The sequence below is a fragment of the Staurois parvus genome, unplaced genomic scaffold (genome assembly GCF_062004578.1).
Source record: "Staurois parvus isolate SC_StPar_1 unplaced genomic scaffold, SC_StPar_1.0 ptg000508l, whole genome shotgun sequence".
NCBI lineage: Eukaryota > Metazoa > Chordata > Amphibia > Anura > Ranidae > Staurois > Staurois parvus.
This window is the reverse complement of record NW_028318304.1, coordinates 1,372,950-1,396,497: the sequence shown is the minus strand read 5'-3', so window position 1 is coordinate 1,396,497 and position 23,548 is coordinate 1,372,950. Positions and strand designations below refer to the sequence as shown.

The 23,548-nt window shown below is 39.6% G+C and overlaps 1 protein-coding gene across 2 annotated transcripts in view; it reads left to right on the top strand.

Moving 5' to 3' along the window:
* Nucleotides 1–23,548, top strand: part of LMX1B (LIM homeobox transcription factor 1 beta) — a 247,165-nt gene that overhangs the window by 205,316 nt on the left and 18,301 nt on the right. For both annotated transcript variants that reach the window (XM_089689991.1, XM_089689990.1), the window contains exon 3: nt 22,060–22,292. In XM_089689991.1, the coding sequence (XP_089546117.1) occupies nt 22,060–22,292 (233 nt within the window). The remainder of the gene's footprint in view (nt 1–22,059; nt 22,293–23,548) is intronic.

The window sequence follows — 23,548 nt, the reverse complement described above, 5'->3', positions numbered from 1 at the left end:
AGAATGTTTTTTTATAAAATGTTTAGCATTTTTTATATGCTTAAAAAATCTTGATTGAAGTGTATCTTAGAAATTGAGTATAAAGCGTGATATGGGAAAGCAGACAGGTTTAAAAATGAAATATCTAGATAATAAAGGAAATTAAGTATTAAAACCAAAAGACAGAAATCTTGTTGGCGTAGAAAGGGGAATTTATGTATGTCTGCGAAGATAATCTAGAAATATCTTTCACGGAGACACAGAGACCAGCAAATTAGCTGCTGATTGGCAAGGAGAGATGCGTAAATACCCTGTGTTAATGTCCTCTCTACAGGAGTCCGATTGCTTTCCACTACAAACTCATCAACGCTGTAAATTATTAATACTCAAAAGGGAAGAGGGGAGCCAGCTTTGAGCACTGTCTCCTCCCTCTGTCATTGTTACATTTTTATAGCCAAAATGACATTAAACAGAAGGCTTAGGACAGGTTTAATATATACTCCGTTGGGGACAATTGCTACCAGCAGATGCTTTTGTCCCTGCTGCAGTGTATTGAGTTAATGGGGAGGGTCCTTCAGTGGATTATCATTTAAATCTCCGCTTAGGAAGGAAAATGGCCAAATGATGGTGAATCGGTGACATGTTTAATAGGTTAAAGGGTCAACCCCACGTTAGCAACAAAATGACCAATGTGTTTAATGGGTCAGAAACACGAAAGACCAAACTGACCAAGCTAATTGCTGCTATGATTAACGGGGTAATAGGTCAGTCCCACTAGAAGTACACTAATGTATTAAAGAAGCAGTTGCTCGTGAAACCAAGGGTTCCTAATGACAGAACATGTTTCATAGGGTTAAGAGTCAGCCCCACTGGGAGCAGTGTTAACTAATAACTACTATGTGCTCATTTAAGCATACGGAAACTCATATCAACTAATAGGAAACATGGATCTTTTCCGTGCTTGTAGACTCAGCATAGATTTCAAAAAGCTTAAGGAAATCAAAATGTCTGTTCTGCCAATAGCAACCAATCAAATTCCAGCTGTCATTTTTAGTTCACATTGTACAAAATAAGCAGACTACTATAAATATTTTGGCATGAACAACACTCACACTGAATATACACACAATGTTTACAATAGATAACAATTTGCAATGTGTTGTATACTTTGGTAGTGTCTAAGTTAAAGTCCATCTCCGGGCAAAAATGCCTGCACTGCACGTATTAACTGCTTCTTTTGTGTAGGGGATTGGAAAAAGGAGACATTTTTACCTAATCCTCCGATCCTCCCAGCACAAGACCGGTCTGGTATCAAGCTCAGATTGAACATAGAAAATGCTCTCTTTTTTTCTATGTTCAATCAGTCTATATTAGGATGAGTCACTTTTGTACCTGTTAATTGCCCCCACAATTTGCATCATTGTCATGAAGCCCAGAGCAGGCTGCATAGACTAGGAACAGACCACCACTAGACCATGGGGAAGCACCGTTTTTTGGATAGAACAAAGGATCAGGTGAGTATAAGCTTTCTGCTCACCACTAGACAAAACAAGAAGTTGACCTGTGCAATGTGGGTACAGCCCGATTGAATGGAAATTTTTTTTTTTTTGCCTGAAGTTAGGCTTTAAAGTGGAACTCAGTTTTAGCTGCATATGCTTGATTTTTTGTTTATACTTGTAGTTGTGTGGTTTTGGCTGAACTACTGTAACTTCTACCAACTGTATAGTCAAGAAGCAGACAGGTCTATTCAAAATCTGAAAAATAGGAGAATACCAAGAAGGAACTTTCATGGCCTACTCTGATTCTTCAGCCAACTCACTGGACTAGAAATAAATATCATGCTACTGCTAAGGTCATCCTTGTGCTCCTCCAAACTCCACTCTCTTCCATAAGCCTGCACATTGTGTGATGTCATAGAGGATGCATGGCTCACAGTCTGACTTCTGGTGTGTGTGTATAAGCTTAAATGGTTTAAAGAATAGGCAGTATCAGTTCTTGTGGCTGAAAAATGATCTGCCTGTTTATAGCCAGCTTTATGTTCTTTTAACCAGGATCTTGAAGCTGCACTTCAGTAAAAACCTTAAAATTCATATTATTTTAGCTTTTCATTCAGGCATAGCTGTAAGGCTTGCAGTTCTTTTGTACTAAAAAATGTTAGTGTATGTAATGCCAACATATTTTTTAGTTTTGGATAAAGAGAGTAATGCCCAAGATCTATAACAGGTTTTACTGCCTGTGTCCCATTGGGTAAATTTGTTTTAATTTCCTGTCCCACACAGAGGGGAGTAAGAAGTAATTTTTCCAAATGAGGGGATAGTCCCTGCCATTTTCTCTAGTAGGGATGAGCTTGCATTTGTTTGGAACCAGGTTCGGGTCAGAACCCAAAAGGCAGCTGTCATTCCTGGTCCAATGAGCTGCAGGCAAGGGACTCCCCTCCCCACAGTTGACGTTACAAAGGAGCAGGTATACTAGTGATATCCTTAACCTAATATGGCCACATTGCAATGTAAGGTCAATGAAGTCACAAGCAGCTCATTGGACCAGGAACAGCAGCTGGGCTCCAGGTTCAGACCTATCCGATGTTACAAAGGGGCAGGAATACTTGTGACATGTGCCATATTAGGTCAATGATGTCACAAGCAGCTCATTGAACCAGGAATAGCAGCTGACCTCTGAGTTTGGTCTTAGACCCAGATGTCACCTGTCATTCCTGGCCAAATGTGTTGAAGTGTCCTTATTATGTTAGTAATGTCATGAGGAGCACATTGGACTGGAAATGGCTGGTGACCTCTAAGATAGGACCTGAAACTGTTTCTGAACGATAGCTTATTACTAGTCACCAGAATACCCTTTCCCCAAAGATTTCAGATCTTCAGTTCCTATGACAAATCAAAAGATTTCCCAACACTTTCTGTACCAATGAAAAGATCACTGAGGACACAATAACATTAAAAACAGACTGCTGCAAATTTTTCATTGTGTCCTGCTGCCCTTCTACAGCCATCCAGTTTTATGTCATATTTTATGTTAACACTGAGTGAACAAAAAAACGTTGCTGTATCTTAATACAAAGCTGCTGACTAAATTCTAAAAAGTTGGCAACCATGAGTTTAACCCCTTTTCATCTCTATGGCTCACTCCCTCTTTTTGTCCCTCATCTTTAATCCGTTGCTTATTTTTTCCGGCTAAGACTCAGAAGGATTTTTTTTGGTGCATTCCAATGCATGACTCAATGCTATAGCAACCTTAAAAAATATTTAGAGGGTGGGGGTAGTGGTGGGGTGGGGGAGATTAGAGATGTGGGGGTCTGGTCCCCTCTGTGTTGTGTATTCACTCTGCTGTTTACTATCAAACAAGAGCAAGGAATTCAAATAGCTTTCAGTGACACGGGAACTTGAAGGATTAAATCCAAGTAAAAGGTTTAATCTCACTTAGCAACCTTCCACACAAAAAGTGTGAAATAGCAGCTTAGAATACAGCAGCAATGGCGATATATAGAGCTGTGAAGCTCAGAATTGATGTATGGAGAGTCAGTGCAACATCTGCTTTACAATCATTGCCTTTGGTTGCAGAAGAACATTTCTAAATAATTGCAATGTAAGAATTATACCATATAATAACTCTAATGTGATTTATTCTTCCCTGTCTTCATGCTTTGCTACAGGTCCTACCTCCATTAACAAGTGTGAATGGAGTCTTATCATCCAGATATGTACGTACAGTACAAGTAAAAATCAAGTTTTTAATAACCCCTGCACTTTGACCATCCAAAGTGAACACAGCTATCCCTTAATTAATACACTTTGTGAACATAGACTTCCACACTGTTAATAAATCAACATAACAAATAGATTTGCATTAGAAAAGTTATTTATAATAACCTTTATTAACCTAACTTGAGCAGCCCATAAATTATGTGATTTTTTGTCCTTCCACCACAGATGGACAGCAAAAAAATAGCTTGATTCCCCCATCAACACAGTTAATGTTGATAGGGGAATGCCTCTTGCAGCGCTATTGTGATCTGCTGGCAGGACGACTTCCCAACCAGCAGAACACAGTGATGACTGCTAGTGGCTATAGCAGCCAGCAATAATCACATGAAAAAATCCGACAGGCTGGTTATACCAAAGTCAATCAATGGATCAACTTGGGTACAGCCAGCGTGCCCATGCTTGCTCATAGATGGATCAAATCTCAGCCAGTCCTTCTATGGCCAGCTTCATTCATTCTAGTTTTGATTCACCAATTCCTCCTCTTTCCAAGCAGATGTAGGGGTTGTCTGTTGCATGCAAAGCTAATTTCCATAAGAATGTTTAGACTAAATCCAGCCACAGATGGATCTAATCTTGACTGGTTCAGCAAGAACCTGCTGAGATTTGAAACATTTATGGGCAGGCTGGTTGTACCTAAGACGAACGATCAACTTGGGTATAACAAGCCTGTTGGATTTCTCACATGCAATTACTGATGGCGGCTATAGCCACTAGCAGTAATCCTTGTGTTCCAACTAAGAAAGATCCCTGCCGGCAGAACACAATAGCATTACAGGAGGCATTTGGGGAAATCTAGCAATTTTCTTTCCTTCCAGCCGTGGTGGAAGGAAAAAAACTTGCACAATCTATGGGCTGCTTTAAGCTGGCCATTCATTATGCGATTTTCTTTCCTTCAGTAAACACGAAAGGTCTATAAAAATATATACACACATATATATACACATATATATATATATATATATGTATATATTTTTATAGACCTTTCGTGTTTACTTACACTATGTCGATTGCCCCTGTGACTCCTCCACCTGCACAGGGGAGTTTCCAGGATGGCCCATGTGACTAGTAGTGAGCATATAAAAGAGGGAGCAGACATTTGGTCAGTTGGCTCTGAGGAAGAGGCAAGTCCTCGAAACGCGTCAGCCTTTTGGATGTCTAAACTCCCTATTGCGGACTGTTACTCAGCGCGGTGTTGACCCAGCTGTTCTTTTATGATGTGCCTTGACTATATTGTCGTTTGTGAGTACAACACCTACTTTATTTTTTATTAAACATTTTTTATGGTAATGCACTAGTCCTGTGCGCCCTCTCTTTGTTCTTTCCCCATTCAGTATATTTGGATTCCCCCGGTCCATTTGAGGGCAGCAAGGTGTGCATGTTCCAGGACATTCTTAATGTGGTTGTAGCCTGCATCGAGTCCATCCCCAAGCGCAGGAGCATTTGTGTTTGCTGGTTCTTTGTTAGAATTCTTATGTCTCTAGTCATCCAAATATTTTTTTCCAGCCATAACTCTCTGCATGGCCTTTAAACCATGGGCAGTAGTCTTAAGTTGGCCATACATTAGTAGAATTTCATAAATTTTTTGGTTGCTTTAAAGCGTTTATTTAATTTTCAAATTAATACTAGGGTCAAATTGTCATTAATTTTTGACTGCAGTGGTGAGAAAATTCAAAAGCAGTAGGATGGAAAAATGTTCTCAATTAATGAATTTCTAAGGTTACATTAACACCAGCTAGTGCCAGTGCAAATGACAGCAGCAGGAATCTTCTGATTCCTGCTGCTGTTCCTGCCACCTGTAAGGGGCTAGCTGCTGCCCTGATCACTGTACACTTCAATAACAGAAGCAAAGCATGTCCAGTAGCGGTCACCCTAGGTAATTGTTGGCTGGAGCAGACAGCCATGAATGGCTGCAGCCACCACTGACCTGTCATTGAAGTGTACAGGGCTCAGTGGCTGCAGCTAGCTGCTTACAGGTGGCAGAAACAGCTGCAGGAATCATAACACTTTCAGAAAACTGTCATTCGCACTGACACTAGTTGCCCATGCAAATTTAGCCTTAGAAATGTGTTCATTTGAGAAAAATGCTCCATCCTACTGCTTTGACATTTTCAACCGCAGAAATGAAAAAGTTCAATTTGACCATGCTAATAATTAAAATATTTAACAAAACACTCTTAAAACAAAAACATTTGAATGAAATTCTACTAGTGTATGGCCAACGTAAGTCCATGATTTAAAGGCCATGCAGTGCATTATTGCTGTAAAAAATTCCCTGAGAGTATTGGAACTTGAAAGGACCACAAATTGTGAACCCATTGTAGAGGTGAATCCAAACCTCATACCTAACTATGAGCTGCTTTAAGCGTCTTTTGAGATACTGCAGGTTACTTTTGCATTCTCATTGACTTGAATTCAGAAACAGACAATTGCCCATATACGCAAGCCTTTAAACAGCCAAAAAATAACAATTTGTTTCACAGTTTTCAAAAATCCATGATTCTGCAAGACGTATTTTTGCAAGTTCTAAAAATTAAAAGTCTTGCTGCTGTCAGGGCACATCAGTGAGACATTATCCAGGCGGTCTCTATGGTTGCCAATGTATAGATGCCAAGAAATGTTTTAACCTTTCCTGGGCTTTATTAGCAGACTTCTAAATAGGAAAGATAAGTAGGAGAGAAAAGAGAGGGACAGACAGTTGGAGTGAAAGGCAGAGAAGTGCTCTGCAAACAGTAACATGTGATAAGGTGCTTTATCTGCATCTGTGTTTGGGATAAGGATCAGAAGCACCTGTACACACACAACTAACATCAGATCCCTGGGATTACTGTCACTTTTTTTTGGAGTCTGTGTGAGCCAGCAGGGCAGTTCTTTTATTTTCTTCTCCGAGAGATCTCCTTTGAATATGTAACCTTATTTGTACAATATTTCTATTTGTACCTTGCTGCTGACTTTGCCCCAAAGAATTCAGTGGATGTTTGTATTTAATGTTCTGTGCCTCCTAATAATGAAGTCTGTACACAGATTAGGGGGTTTTCACACAAACAATGTGGATAATTGCCTCTGCACTTATAACTCTTATGGTAGACGGATATCTGATCGGCAACACATGCATTTCAAACAGAATGAATATATTTGTACAAAAAACATTTCTGAATAAATTAGTTTGTTGTTCTACTGCTTTTGTTTACAGGACATCCTTGTACTTTGAAGAAATATTAAAGGGTATCTAAACCCAAACGCAAAAATGTAATAGTCCTCAGATGTGATGGCTGCATTGGTTTTCTTTTTTTTTATAGTTTTGTTTATTAATTATTAAAACATGGTTCTTGGAATACAAGAAAATCATAATAGGAGATCTCAGATTACAGAAACAACTAGTAGTTAGCCATTGTCATTGACATTAATCAGACAAGCCGGCCATAGATAAATTTAAGTTTGTCTGGTTCAGTAGGGACCGACCAAATTTTGATCCATATTTGCACAGGCTGGCTGTTCTGAAGTCAATCCATCAATCGACTTCAGTACAACCATATTGTCGGGTTTTTTTGGTTCTGCTTTAGCTGCAGGCAGTTTTTATTGTATTTTGACAAATGGGAAATCTCCCATTGTAAATGTACAAAAGGTCCAATTCTCCATCAACACTAAATGTATTGATGGGAGAATCAAGCAATTTTCTTCTCTGCAACCTGTGGTTTCAGGAAAGAAATTTGCTTAATGTATGGCCTGTCATACAGAACCACCAAGATTAACTGTCATATGGAACAATGAAACAACACAGAAAGAGCAAGATAAAATGGAGTGGTCACCAAACCACAGGCTAACAGTATATGTCAGATGGTGTTTTCTACTAAGTGATGATGGTCCAATTCAGTAGTATGAAAGGTTCCAGAGTTCCATATTCATAGATACAAGAGAGGGGAGGGATGGGGTGGGGACATTTGGGGGTGAGGGGGGATCCTGGGGCCAAAGGAGAGGCCTCGCTCCAAGTAGGGAGTGTGGTAAGGCTAAGCAAAATTAGGCAAGAATGTTAGGGAAGGAGTAAAGACACATTGAATTGAGGGGGTTAGAAGTGATGGACTCAAGGTTGCCAAAGTTTTGTGTAATATTCAACCCTGTCTTGAAGGACTGCATCAATTTTGCTATGGATCATAGCCCTAGTCAGGGGCGGACTGACCATTTGGAAACTCGGGCACTGCCGAGTGCCCGGGGTCAGTAGGGGGCCCCATGAGATGCCCCTGACACCTTTTTTATATGCTTTTTTGAGTTTGGGCAAGGACACAGGGGCCCTATGATCCCCTATTGCCCGGGGGAGTTGTCAGTCTGCCCCTGGCCCTTGTTATCCTGGGTTTAGTCTCAGCTACAGTAAGGGAGTTTGTTTTTCAAGCCTTTGCTATAGTTTGTTTAGCAGCTGTGGTTACGTGGAGAAACAACTTAAACTCAAACCGAGTTAGCTTTTTCCTTTATTTTCACCTGATGATCTGACAAGTAAAGCTGGCCATACGCTAGATTTTCGAACGGTCGTTTATACAAAAATTCTGATGAGTACATTTGATGATCAATGTTGTTTGAAAGTCCTCCAAAATTTTGTTTGCATTTAACATTTGATTTTGGAATAAATTGACTTTCTTGAATGAAAATCACATTTACTATGTGAAATTCAGTCAAGAATAAAATGTCATCCTGCTTCTTTAAATGATCTAATTACTGTGATCACAATGCAATATATAAAATGTTGTTTTTCTGTTTAGATGCCATATACATCAGTTAATTGATCAAAACAAGGTGTTCCACGCAGCAAAGTTAATGTGTAAAGTGTTGGAATCCATAGCAACCCATCATATTTTGTATTCAGCTTAGTATCTGTGAGAATAATAAACCATACTTGTGGTGTAGGTACAATTGGTGACTCTGTTTGGCTTTCATTCAATGTCCTCAATTGCAATGAGCCTATGTACTTCTCAGCACAGGTTTTTAAATGTCCACCAGCATTAAATGTATTAATTCAGCTAGTTAGAGATTCTGATTTTTATAAAGCAAATGAACAAGCGCACAGATGGATCGCTATGGCACACTTGCCTACCAGGCTTGCACAAAAGTATATGGCCTGGAACTGAGTGAAGCTAAGAGGAGGCCAGAATGACTGTGGTGAGCAAAAGAGGCAGAGCTGTATAATGGACAGGGGGGTTATTTATGAAACAGAAATCTTACTTGCCTGATAAAATGGTTGGGAAACTGGGGAGTGGTACCTTGGTATGAGGAGACGGGCTGAACCGTGTTGGGAAGCTGAACTGAAGTAGGAGCTTGTACCAGCATGGGTGAGGTTTCTCTCACTCTCCTGCCCGGGGGATATTGTTTTTTTGGCATTGTTTGGTTTTGTTTATGCCAATTTCTGCTTGTCTATTTATTTGCTTTTCCTAGTTCTTTTTATTCTAATTTGATTCACACTTTGGTGTTGTGGTCATTTTGTTCACATGTCATAGCAGTGGGCAGAGGTCTCTTTGTCTTTGAAGGCAGTTAGGTCTTAAAATTTTGGAGGTTTATGGGTTGGGCCCATCTTAGGTAAGAGTGTCCTGTTCAATAGGTCTACGCTGGTAACATTAACTTTACTGGGTTGTATCTGGGTGTCTGAAGGTGGTTAATTTTCCCTGAGGTGGTTTAGTAGACGCTGGGGACCTTTTCACTGGGTGCAGATACAACCAGTTTTGTTGGGTTTATAAGTTCCTTCAAAGAACTTGGACCTGGTAGGACCAATTGCTATTCTGTTAATATTTGATTGTATGTTATGCATTGATTGCATTATTCACCAATGTTGCATTACATTTCTTTTGTTGTGTTAAGATAAAGGTCTGCTATGGCCACTCAACTCCAAAATTGATATTTGTCATCTGGTCAATTGGGATGGGGCAAAGTGTTGTATTTTGGGTTATTAAGATAGCGATATATTGAGCCTTGGTACTCTGCAAATCCCTCAGTCATGCATAGCAAATGTGATCCCTGAGCCTGTCTAGCTAATTGTACACTGATGTTCAATGAGCACCATGTGGCCCTAGTTTAATGTGCACATTGAACATCCAAAAATGCTACTCTTGTGCCTTCTGTTCTTATAAAGAACACTAAAGCTGGCCACAGTTTTTCTTTGTTCAGCTACCAGGCTGAACAAAAAACAGATTCTACCTGGCGGCTCCCGTAATTTGATCTGTCTATGGCCATCTTAAATCATTCAAATATTGAGTGGTCACTCAAACAGGAATAGAGGGGAAATCTTCCAGTGGAGACTCTAGTCCCAGTTATCCTGGTGACTACCCTGTTTTCCTTCCACTTCCTGTTGTTGCTATGGGATAGAAAGTGAAGTGAAATCTCCGCAGTAGGAGGGTTAATGAATGAAAACCCTTCCTTACCCTTTTCAAAATGGGAAAAAAAAGTTTGCCTTTGGAAGCTGGAGGAAGAAAAAAAGCAAACACTCCCTGGCTATTACCCCTGGAAATACTGGCCAAGTCTGTGTCTACTAGTTACACCCAAAGGTATAAGCATCCTGCCAATTTCCTGTCATTTCTCAAAAGCTGTCCAATCAGATCTACCAGTTAGTTTTTGGGATTGATCAAACTGGAAGCTCAGTGTTAATCTATGGCCAGGTAGCTATTAATGGATGTGTATCTCTTTACAGCTGAATACCTCCCAAAAAGGAAAATACTTGCATCCGTTTCTGTTTTTTCAGACTTAAAGTAGAACTATAGGCGAAACTTTTTTTTATTTTGGATAGAGTAAGGCAGAGTTATAATCCATGTCAGATTTTTTTTCACTATCTGTGTCTCAATTTGGAGATTTCCTTTCACTTCCTGTCCCATAGCCAAACAGGAAGTTTGGCAGAAAGTTTTGCAGAAAAACCCTGAAAACTAAGGGAATTCTTTGGGGACCCCCAGGTTACCAGAACTAATGTCCCAATTGGAAGATTTCCCCTCTATTACTTTTCTGGTGACAACCAAAAATCTGGGATATTTATTTACTATCACTTTCAATAATAATTGGTAAACAGGACAAATACAGATGGTGAATCTCCTTAAGGGGGCACAGACAACAATAAACACTGACAAGTGTTCTAATCCTTCACTACTCTATCCAAAACTAAAAGTTTTGCCTTTAGTTATACTTTAAATACGACCAATCAGTATAAGGATGTAATGGGTGCGCGTTGGTTTACATCCACCTGCCCATAGACCTACCATGGATTTGTTTGTCTCAATAGATACATAGATACAGATGTTACAAAAGCGACCTTTTGCTCTGATTCAACCCGGGATCTGTTCATGGATTTTCTGCTGTGTATTCATGTTGTATTGGCTGCCAATGCACCAGAACAGACAAAAAAAGTACATGCAGCATTTTTTCTGATTATCATAGGTAATGGTGCACTGGAACACATGACATTGGGGTGTTGTTCAAAATGAAAGCACCACAATGCACTAACCAGAGGCATGTCCAGGGTCTTAACAGACCATGGGCATACCCAGGGCTTTTTTTCAGTGGGAAAGCAGTTCCAACACCTCTAGCTGAATGTATGTAACGGTAAGGGGTACTGGAGTGTGCTGGGAGATCTATTGATGCTGACTGCTGGGGGATCTATTGTTAATGAATGAGATCTATTTTTGCAGGGAGGTCTATTTTTGCTGTTTGGGGGGGTGGGGTATTTTTGCAGGGAGGTCTGTTGTTGTTAGTGGGAGATCTATTGCTGCTGTTGATGGCTCTTATGTTGCTGGGGGGTCAATTGCTACTAGGAGAGATCAATTGTTGAGGGAGGGGTTGCTGTTTTCAGGGAGATCTATTGTTGCCCCCCCCCCCCCCCCGGCAACAATATTATTCTGGCGATCCATTGTAGCTGCAGGTACTGCTTGCTATCAATAGGAATTTCCATACAAATCACTTAGCACCACAAAATGATACTTGGTTCTGTATATCTTAAAAGGGTGGTATTGGGAGGTGGGTAGAAGGTGGAACCAAGGAATGGTCTTCAGAGGTGGGTACAAGGCAGAGATAAGGGGTGACTCGGAAAGGGTAAGTTCCAGCACCTATTCTCTGAAGAAAAATGAAGTAGTCTAAACACTGTAATGTCACATTATGATAACCAAATAAATAACAGAGGATACAATATACAACATTCTAAAACTGTATGGGCCCTTTCACACTGGTGGTAATGCTTATGCCCACTGAAAAGCAATCCATTGTGGATATAGTGGTGGCTGGCAGAGGTTCTTCAGGAAACACTAGTGCTACACCCTGATATCTGTTTTTGTTTGTTTTTTTATTTCTTTGCCAAATGGCAATTTTACATTAGGGGTCCACGCTACAGCTGCAAACCAAGTGTTTGACTTGTGTTTGCCATGCATCCCCATTGATAACAATGGTTGAGGTTGACAGGCACTGCCTGTTAAAACTGCGGTGACTGTGAAGCAAAGCATCATGGGTGTGGCATGTGTATAGTCTGGTTAGGCCGTAATGTTCAAATTCCAGTGGGCGGTCAGTGGGGTAATGAAAGAGCCCTATCATGCATTGAATGTATCATCTCCATATCTCAAAGCAGGCTCCAGGAATTCAGAAGAAGACATAGGGCACTTGCCATGGGTACCAGGGTCTAGCAATGCCCCTGGCGCTAATTCATGTAACTTGCACCATAATGCAAAATTGTAGTTGACCTTAAATATTATGTTTTTTAATTGACCCTATGTACTTTGTATAGTGTGCCTATTCAGCCTGCTACATATGAAGAAATGTCTTTGTAAATGGTACTTAAATTTAGTCATTCACATTCTTTTATTCTTCCACTTTGCAGAAGTTTTCTTATTATTATTAAACAGCGCTGTAATTGCCATTAAAGCTCCCTACTTTTCATGTCTATTCTGAGAATATTACACATGAAGTCTTTAGGGTGTCATTGAGCATTGATACGAAGCCGAGTAGGGGGCAGGAGAGAGCCGTTAGCAACAGCAGCACGCAAGACTTTTGGAAATGAAAAATTGTTTTAATTCGAAAGCTTGGAGCTATAACAAGAGGGGTCCTCGTAAATTTCTCAGCCCGGTGATAGATATCGGTCATAAAGGAGAATCCACAGGAAGTATTTTATTAGGCATAGAGGAGGAACGGATATCACTTGTGCTCTTTATAGCTTTGAATGTGCTTATCAGAAAACACTGAATGTTTAACTCATTCTCCCTTTAAAGGGGTTAATGAGAGGTCTAACCTTATTTAGTGGTAACCCAACAATGACTTATTTTACTCACTTATATTGGCACTTATTCTGCAGAGATTTACAGGGAACATTGAGCCATTTTACATCAGTCCTTTCTCCTGAAGAAGCTCTAAGGCTTGTACCACAGTAATTTATGTTCACATGCTGAGGCCAATTTGGGTGGATCCCTATTTATCTAGCAATATGTTTTAGGATTATGCAAGTGAAATCAATCAAACCCAAGGAACTCATATAAACATGTTAAAATTGTATTTGTAGTATAGTAAAAAATGACTGTCCTGCCTATATAAAACAACACAAGATTTAACAAAATGTTAAATTATCCCTATCAGCTATATTTTAGTAGCCACTCACAGACCAGGGAGCAAAAAGAAAGATTAATTCCATTTTCTATAGAAATAAGGGACATTTCATATGAAGCTACAATCAAGAACACAGGTACATGACCTCAAATTAGCAGGAGAAAAGTTCAAAACAAATCTTAGAAAGTATTATTTTACCAAAAGTGTTGTTGATGCTTGGAACAGACTTTCAGCAGAGGTAGTGAAAGAAACAACAGTAAGTGGATTCAAACATGCATGGGACAAATATAAAACATAACAAAACCCACCAAAAATAAAACAATAACATGGATAAATATAAAAAAAATGGGGCAGACTCAATGAACCACTCTTTTTCTGCTGTCTTCTATGTTTCATTGATGGTGATGATCACAGAGATTTTCCAATATGCCGAAAAAGGAATAAAGATAAGATACAACTATAGACTTGAATTCTTGAATATCTGACAATGTGTGTTTTCATTTTACAAATAAACTTTTGTTTTCTGTTTAATATTTTTATTAGGAAAGTTTTGTTTTTTAAAAATATAACAAGCTCAAAATACGCCCTCGTAGGGGCAGAGAAAACAATAACATATAAACAGAGACATCCTGCCAACTTGTATTAGTCAAATAACGAAATGTCCAATGACATCAAGAAGGGACGGCAAAAAGCAGAGCCAAATAGCAGCAGTAATCCAACATAATATCGGAAATAAAAAGAGAAAAGAAGAAAGGTTAGAAGAAAAGAAAAAAAAAAGTAAAACAAAAGGGAGTAAAAAAAAAAACATGAAAGAAGGAAATCTAGAAGGATCACGGATCCGGGGCTAGCTCCGGCAGCAACTATAGGAGGCCATAACTAGTAGGAGGCAAGGATGGTAAGGAATAACGTATCCAAGGTTCCCAAACCTTAAGGAATTTTGGATGAGAATCATGAAGAATGCTAGACATCTGTTCATTGATCAACATAGCATTCATCTGGGTCTTCACCCCCTGGAAGATTACCGAAGGGGTTCTCCAAGCTTGAGCTATAGCAAGTTTGGCGTAAATGAATAGGTAGAATGCCAATTTCTGTTGAGACCTAGACAGACCCAAAATTGGGCAATGCAGGAGGGCCATTGAGAGACATAAGACAGGGGTGATGAGGAAGACCTACTGTTAAGGGAGGCATAAATTACAGAAATGAGACCAGGGGACCCTGGGGAATGCTGACAAGTGTGTTCAAAGGGCGTTTTGCAGTAAGGATATTTAGAGGTACGACGGAGGGATGGGAGCCAGTGGGGCAATTGCAAATACCGGTAATATTCCCGTGGCGGGACCCCCCTTGATTCTCAAAGAGACTCCCAAGATGAAAGCGTACAAGCGCTCAGAAAATTGTGTACAATAACAAAGCCATGGGAGGTCCACCAAGAGAAAGAAGGGGGATGTTCTAGGCCTGGCGGAAATAAAGGATTATGCACAATCGACAAAACAGGTAAAAATGACGAAATTAAATTACCTGAATATTTTACAGAATCCCAGGTTCTTAAACTGTGAAGCATGATAGGGTTCAGATCCAGAGGGCGCAACTTAGGAGGGAGCCAAAGCAATGTAGTTAAGGAAAGCGGAGAACAGTTGGGTAATTCCAAGAGTACCCATAACGGGATATCAGTCGTGGCATGAAGCATAGACAAGTGGGAAATCTGAGCCGCCAAATATTATCTAGAAACGTGTGGAACTCCCAAACCTCCTTGTAATCTAGGAGTATAGAGGGTAGCTCTAGGCACTCTGGGGTATTTATGAGCCCAAATAAAACTGAGACTCCGGCTCTGTAGTACACAAAGAAAAGACGCAGGGACATGAATAGGGAGAGTATGGAAAAGTACAGGATCTTCGGCAGGATCTTCATCCTAACAGCATGTATCCGGCCAATCCATGATAAAGAAGGAAACTGCCAAGAATGAAGCAGGGAAGTAACAGAGCGCAGTAAGGGGTAATAATTAGCTGAAAATAAGGCAGAGTAGGAGGAAGTAAGTGTAATGCCAAGATAAGCTAGAGAATGGAATGCCCAACGGTCTCCTCAAAACATAAGACCGCTAGATGGAGCAGTGGCGGGGGCACTATGAGTGAAGGGGGTCAGGCAGAATGGGGGTGGAGTAGACCAGAACATGGGCTGGGCCAAAGGAAACAGGGGTGGAACAGGGCTGCATGGGGTTGTGCTGAACAGGGTTGGACAAAGGTATCAGGAAGTGCTTGTGATCAGCCACATTCGGCTGCACAGGCATAATATTTTCAGTGAATCACAGGAAGATTGACGAACATCTAGATTAGACTGCTGTTTTTAATCAGACATTTTTCAATTCCTATAATGCATAGTATAAACATTTTATTTATTCATATAATTAAAGAGTATTAGTTATGTTTTTATCTGGAATTCCACTTGAAGTCACAGAATTCGGCAGGTCCTGGACCAGGCTTTTTTGATTAAACCCTCACATATACCCAGTACAGGTGATACACAGATATTAAACAAATCCTCCTACATAAGTTGTACCTGTCTATCTGCAGTCTTCTCTTCTCTACATCCACTCAAAGTGCTGAATTTATAAAGCTTGTCTGACAGTTAAAAAAGGGGATGGGCGGAGATCTGCAGTTACTCTCTGCAGAGCTTAATGAGGAGAGCTCTGAGAGCTGATTGGAGGGAGGAGACATACCCCTCTGCCAGAGCTCACAGGAACAAAGCTGAGGCTGTCAATCTGCTGGAGGATCCTCCCCATCACCATTTTTTCTGTTGTTATCAGGAAAATTTGTCAGAAGTGAGTTATACTGATAGAAAGAGATGAAAGAGGCAGCAGACAGAAATTACACTTAAAGCTCTTAATTGAGACACGTACTCTTTAATGCTTTGTTCATATTTCATGCCTAAGGTTACAACCCTTAACCGTGGTTCAATTTCAGGAAAGTCCATGACCTTGCTGTGCTATCTAAAAGTACTTGTTATATAGGTATTATAGGGTATATTCATCTATTTGCATTCAGCTTTGAACTGTTCTGAGCACGGAATAGCTATTGCACTGTTTGACATTGAAATAGTCACTTTGCACCAAGGCTCTTTTTGAAATATGATTTTACAAACAGAGAACCACATGTAGAACATAAAAATAAAAATTATGTTCCCGTAGAATTACCATTTTAGTAATGAACACATACTGAAAATACATAATAGTTTTGTTTCAATAAAACAGCAAATATTGCATCTGGGTGCTGACAGTAGAGTTCTAAAGTGGTGGCAATATTGCGTGTGTTATATATAATTGTGCCTTTGTGCTATTGCTGTGGAAGCTTCCTCTCAGGAAAGTGGTTGTTTGAATATACCAGAATGACATCTATATAAAATGTTTCTTGAAGCACACTTTTACCTGTACAACAGAGCACCTATTTTTGGGCTCATAATAAATGCTGTACTAAAACAATTAAACCCGTGTGTGGATAAACAGAAGAAAATTACAGCTGGGGGAGAGGCGGCGAAGAGGCACAGAGCGGAATATTGAAAGAGTAAACATTTGATTGAAATTGCTAAGGAAAAGAGAAGGACCAAATTTAACGCTAGAGGTGAGCGGCATAGATAAAGAATTAGTCATTCATCAAGCAGATGGTGTAGAGGAGCTTACTGTATTTTAAGTGTATACTCATGAATCATCAACTTCAGCTGGGACAATTATATTGAAATAATAGGTGTGGACTAACAGCTTAGATCAAGGTTTGCAAAGCATACCTTGGAATATATAAACCTAAGACCACATTTAAGTCTCTTTGCACACAAATTCTGTGAAAAAATATATTGCATCAAAACCATTGCTTTAATGTTTTTGTAGTTAGCTAATAATATACCGCATGATTTTCTATATTCAAATTGCTAAAAAAAATATTATTTTTTATATGTAATTTAAAGTGATTCCCAAGGCACAATTTGTTTTTTCTTTTTAATAACAAACTTGTAATACTTAAGTGCTCTGTGCAATGGTTTTGTATATTCTAGCCCAAATCCTCCTTCTTGGGTCTCCCACCAGTGCTCCTGGCCCCTGGTCCCTGTTCCCTGCCAAGTGCTCCGCTTGCCATGGGGGCACTCGTTCATACTTGCTCCTGAGCCGGTGTGTCTATTTATACAAAGAGTGCGGCTTGGCCCTGCCCACCTCTGACTTTTGCCTTTGCACCGGAATTTTACTTTAGCTTAGTGAATGTGGGGAAAACTCCCTTTGCAAACAATGCTCAGTCATGTGGAAAGAAAAAACGGGATTTTTGCTTGTACATGTTTGGATGATGGAAGTCAGCAGAGTTTCACCTCATTTACTACACTAATACAGGGTACATGCTATACTTTAAAAAAACTGACAGATTGCTGTACTAACACAAGCAATGTTAGTGCGGCGATATCACCCACCATGCTCTTGTGTTCTGAGAGGGGGACTGCAAGTGTGTACCAGCCTTAAGGCTGGTTATGAATATTTTTCATTCAACCAGTTCATACCATTGTGGATGGGTAATCCCTCCCACTGTGGTATTGTATTCTGACAACGGAGAGCCTTTCCTGTTCTTCCATCATAATACAATGATCAGTGTTGCCCACTATAGCTGGTGGCACTGATCATTCGGGAACAATCTAACAGACTGGTTGTACTCAAGTCGATCAAAAAGATTCACTTATGTACAACCGGCCTGCCCATACATGGATCAAAATTCGGTTGGTTCTTGCTGAATCGGTCAAATTTCAATCCATGTATGACTGACTTAAGGGAAAATTCCCCTGCAAAGTGAACAGTTCATTTGCTTTAGTAGGTCACACCAATAGCACACATTATCCCACTGAAAATATCAAGCAGAGTGGTCATACTGGTAACTGCCCCTGCTGTAACATTGCTTGTTTAGTGAAAAATACCCTTAAAGCAGACCTTGAACATAAGATGCAGGCCTGCTTTTAAATGTGTCCACCTTGCAGAGTAACACTGAAATTAAAAAATTAGACAATATACTCCCGACTTCTGGCCGTGGTGCCTAGGCAAAGGTTGACATAATCCCCTTTCCAGCATGAGTGTGGGGAAAGCTGAGCAGCCTAAGTCCCTCTCTTGGAGTGCTCATTATTCCCCAGGATCTCGCCAGCAGAAGCATGTCATTACCCCCTGCACTACAGCAATCAAAGGAAAGGCGAGTGTAATATCTAACTTTTTTCCAGTTACATACATTTTTTTTTTACACTTGTACTCAGTGTTTCAGCACAGGGCAGGGAGGACATATTTTAAAACATGGACCTTACACGTGTCAACTCTTTTAAATAAGTTACTAAATTAGAGGATTTAATTCACAATGACACAATGCTAAATCAAAATGTGCATCCAGCCATAGATATATATAGATATTTGTAGCACAACAGGGTTTTGAAAAAAACGGATGTGATTTTTTGGCAATAAGGGAACCACATATGAGCCTTAGATATTGTTTGTTTTACTATTTAGACAAGTCACATTCTGTTAGGCATTAGTAATATTAGGACTAAAACTCCCAAAACAAAATACAATATTAACAGTGCAAACTAATAGAAGGCATTTACTGAAGGATAAATGTATAAACTGTGTAAATGTGTAAACCAACCTTAAATTAAAAAAAAAAGTCCAGTCAAAGACTTTGAGCCTTAAAAAAGGGTTAAATAAATAGTTAGACTGGAAAGAAAATTATTTAAGTTAATTGACAAAAATAGATCAATACTATAAATATAGAGTTTAATACTCCTAAAGTGACTGTGATGAGCAAAGTATGGTGCTGCCATTGCTGGCCTCTCCTTTGAGAATGTTAGTTACCTGGCTGTCATGCTGATGCTTTGACTTCATTGCTTTCTCAGCCTCTGATCTAGAGCACATAAAGACATATTTGTTGCTCTTGCAGATTTTCCCTCCCTTTCTATCAGATGAAATTGTTGTCACCGTAACAATAAGTGAGGGGAAATCTCTCTGAGAGCTCATTTGCACTTGCAATTGATAGTTGACAGTTGAACCTCATTGTTAGCCCCTCCTACACTAGTATGTATGAAAAAAACACAAACATACACACATGCTCAAAGCATTTGCATAGGCAGCAAAAAATATTCTCCCTGTAGCATTTGGCAGGCAGTACAGGCAACAAACATGACCCACTCAATTTCCACATTGGATCACTTTTCAGAGGGGCACCAAGGGCTGCTGCTGTTGTAAACTGAGGGAGTCGTGGATAGCGGTATAAAGCTGTACGGTATTTTAATCCTTTCTCACTAAAAACTAAAAGGATAAAAAGTTTTGGCTGGAGTTTATATTAAACCTTTGACCTTAAAACTTACGCTGATCATACATGGATCAAAAAAAAAAAATGGAACAGATTCCCCGATCCACATAAGTGTGGTGAATAGAGGAATCATCTCCACTGTGTCATTTTATTCTGACAGCAGGGACTCTCCTGCTGTCAGAATACACTGATCAGTGCTGCAGTGCTAATTGAACAAAATGTTTCCAACAAGCCAGTTTGTGAGCAGTTTATCATTAGATCAACTTCTCACAAATAGGAATGGTCATAGATAGATCGAAATTTGGCCCATCCCTGTTGAACTGATCGAATTTCAGTTTTTATTGCCAACTTTAGAGTTCATTAACCTGTAAGCACACTTAACCTAGTGAGCCCAACAACTAAACTATCATATGAACTACTAAGCCAATACTCAACTTATTGAGCTGATACTTTTATGCTGATTTTGACCAGCCTTGGTTGCGAATGGCACCAGTTATTTTATTATGCCTGAGGAAGAGATATAAAGTCCCAAAAGCTAGTGTATTTCTACCTTTTAACAAGATAAGGTAAGTGAGCACAATCTCAAGCGAGCAGCTAGCATACAAGGCAATCCTCAGCACCTAAAATAGTAATATCGATAAAAGGTATGCAGCGCTATATAAGGTATTGCAATAAATAAATGGTACAACAATCATCTGTATAACCCAGAATCAGTATAAATTGATTCATAGTGAAAGATCCATATGAACCGTCAATCAAACGTGAACAGTCTTAAATGTGATGTAAATGGTAAGGAAGAAAAAGTGACAATAACACAATAGTGTTTGGTGTATTCCAGATCCAGTTGGGCTTGTGGAAGAATCCAGTAAAATTATGCGCTTACCACAAAGACATACAGACTGAGCGTTGTATGTATATCAGCGGATATCAGGTCCTGGTCAGCAAATAGAGCAGCATTTGGTCACCATGGAAGACACTCGGGGATGATTGGATACACACACGGGGGTCACCTCAGGTTTCACCGGCAGGTCCACCGGAGTCCACTCCTGATAATACTCCTCCAAAAAGCTCCACCTTGACGGGGCTCGTAAATAACGAGTCAGGGGGCAAAATGGTGATGATAGTGAAGTACGTCTTTAATAGGTGTAAAGCAAATTGAACATATATTGAACTCACATCAAAAACATTGAATAGCCTCCAGGCCTAATATCTAGGCTCCCTGGTGGCTAATGGCTCCCTGGTGGTTAATGGCGTCAGTTGGGCGGATCCCCTAACATGTTTCGAGCCACGCTCGTTGTCAAAGGCGTTTGACCCCGTCAAGGTGGAGCTTTTTGGAGGAGTATTATCAGGAGTGGACTCCGGTGGACCTGCTGGTGAAACCTGAGGTGACCCCCCGTTTGTGTATCCAATCATCCCCAAGTGTCTACCATGGTGACCGTATGCTGCTCTATTTGCTGACCAGGCCCTGATGTCCGCTGATATACATACAACTCTCAGTCTGTATGTCTTTGTGGTAAGCGCATAATTTTACTGGATTCTTCTACAAGCCCAACTGGATCTGGAATACACCAAACACTATTGTGTTATTGTCACTTTTACTTACTTACCATTTACATCACATTTAAGACTGTTCACGTTTGACGGTTCATATGGATCTTTCTCTATGAATCAATTTATGCTGATTCTGGGTTATACAGATGATTCTTGTACCATTTATTTATTGCAATACCTTATATAGCGCTGCATAACTTTTATCAATATTTCTACCTTTTATTTACTAAATTAAGCTATAACCTCTCTGCAATGAATAGTGGCTAATATAGCCACTCTACTACTGCCTTAAATTAGTTAATGATGGCATGTTATACCTTCCTGTATCCTTATATATATTAAATAATGTAGATTTTTTTTTAACACAAATGTAGGTTTTTACACAATTGTTCAATACAAAAACATTGGCTATGCAGGTGGGGTGGGGTGGGGGTCGGTTTCTACACTAGTGTGTAGGAAAAAACACAAAAATTCACACATGCTCCAAGCATTTGTTTATTGTGACCCATGCCGCCATACTTACCTTTGTATTGATTCAATAGAACAATGTGGGAATGATCAAATACTGCCAGCCTGGTCAATTGACTTCTGCAGTGACCCGAGATAACCTGTTGTCCATACTGGACAGACATCTTGGCCCTTATTTAGGTTGCAACTGAGGCATGCCTAAGGACGCTCTCATTGAATATCATCATATGCCACAATGCTTTTCGATTGTGTATCATACCCTAAATGGCATTGCAGCCTCATGAATCAGGACCTCCGATTATTACAGGAACAACAGATAGATAGTTATCTTAATATAATGCTTGTAGCAGTTTGTGGACTGCATAGGATGCTTATAAAAACTTTGATTATATATAAATGTTACATTTTATGTAAAACAGTGTGTTAATTTCTTTTAGGTTATTTGCGGCAAAATGTAGTGGGTGCATGGAGAAGATTGCTCCGACAGAATTTGTAATGCGTGCCCTGGAATGTGTATATCACCTAAGCTGCTTCTGCTGCTGTGTATGTGAGCGACAACTACGAAAAGGAGACGAATTTGTATTGAAGGAAGGACAACTTTTATGTAAAAGTGACTATGAAAAAGAGAAGGACCTTCTAAGCTCTGGAAGTCCAGATGACTCAGATTCTGGTACGTTCTCAATAAATTTGAAATGTTCTACAGTGAAGAACTACAAAAATAAATTAAAATATAACTATGGACTATATACAAAATTGTTCATAAGTGCTATTTTTTTGTCCATATGAGTGTTGACGAGTGTAGGGATTTTGTCGACATTTCACCAAAATTAATCTTCAATTTCATCGTATGTCACTGCTTAAGAAAATTTGCTGGAAAGAAACAATCCACCAATGTCCCTTCAGAAATCCTTCCTATGTTGGTTTCAAATTTGCAAGCAACAAATGGGCAATTGTTACAATGCACAGGCAACAAAAAGGCAATTGTTACAATATCTAACTTTATGTCCCCAGGGGTAATTTTTTAGTGAAAGAACATGTCCAGGATAAGTTAAAAGAGCATCCCTAACCCCAGGAGCCATTTAAAGCACCTTTAAATACCACCATAACATCTTAAAGCCCTCTTTATTGACTTTAATTCATTTAGTTAAAATAGTGAAATTGTAACAAATAAAAATCTTGGCGAAGCCCCCTATTTCACTCATCACTAAAGTACATACACTTGCAAATTACAACCAATAGATGATATCATTAGCAGCCTAACACCATTGTCAATGGACTTACATGTATCCAGCTTTTGCAGAAGTTTTTTTTTGTATAAATGTAAAGGTCATATCTCAAATCTATTGCTGGGTTTTTCAACCAGCTTTCTATAGGTCCACAGAGATTTCTTTCTTTCTTTGTTACCATGGTGAATTTAAATTGACCTAGTGGATCTTTCAGTGTTCTGTGGCTGACTACTCTTATAGTGGATTAATATTCACTGATTTTAGTATTCTGGCACCTAACATTAGTAGGGTTTGTAAGTTTGGGTCGAAAGTGAGTTCACCCAAACACAGCCTGTGCGCAGTTCAGAGAATGGTCCATAAAACTGTCCATTTGCAATCATGCTAGACCCTTATCTAGGTATGCAGACTGGGGTGCCTGGAAAGGGAGGCCAGAAGGAGAGTATCCCCCACATGCCATTCAACAGCTTGCAAAGGGCAGGTAGTAAAACCTTCCTTCCCAACCCTGTCAGGGCACCTTGGGCTTGATTTAATTAAACTGAAGAGTGCAAAATCTGGTGCAAACGTGCATTGTAGGCAATCAGCTTCTAACTTCAACTTATTCAATTAAGTTTTGACAAAAAAACTACAAGCTGATTGGTTTTTATTCAAAGCTGTACCAGATGTTGCTAGATTTTCCAGTTTTAGTAAATCCCCCCCCTTG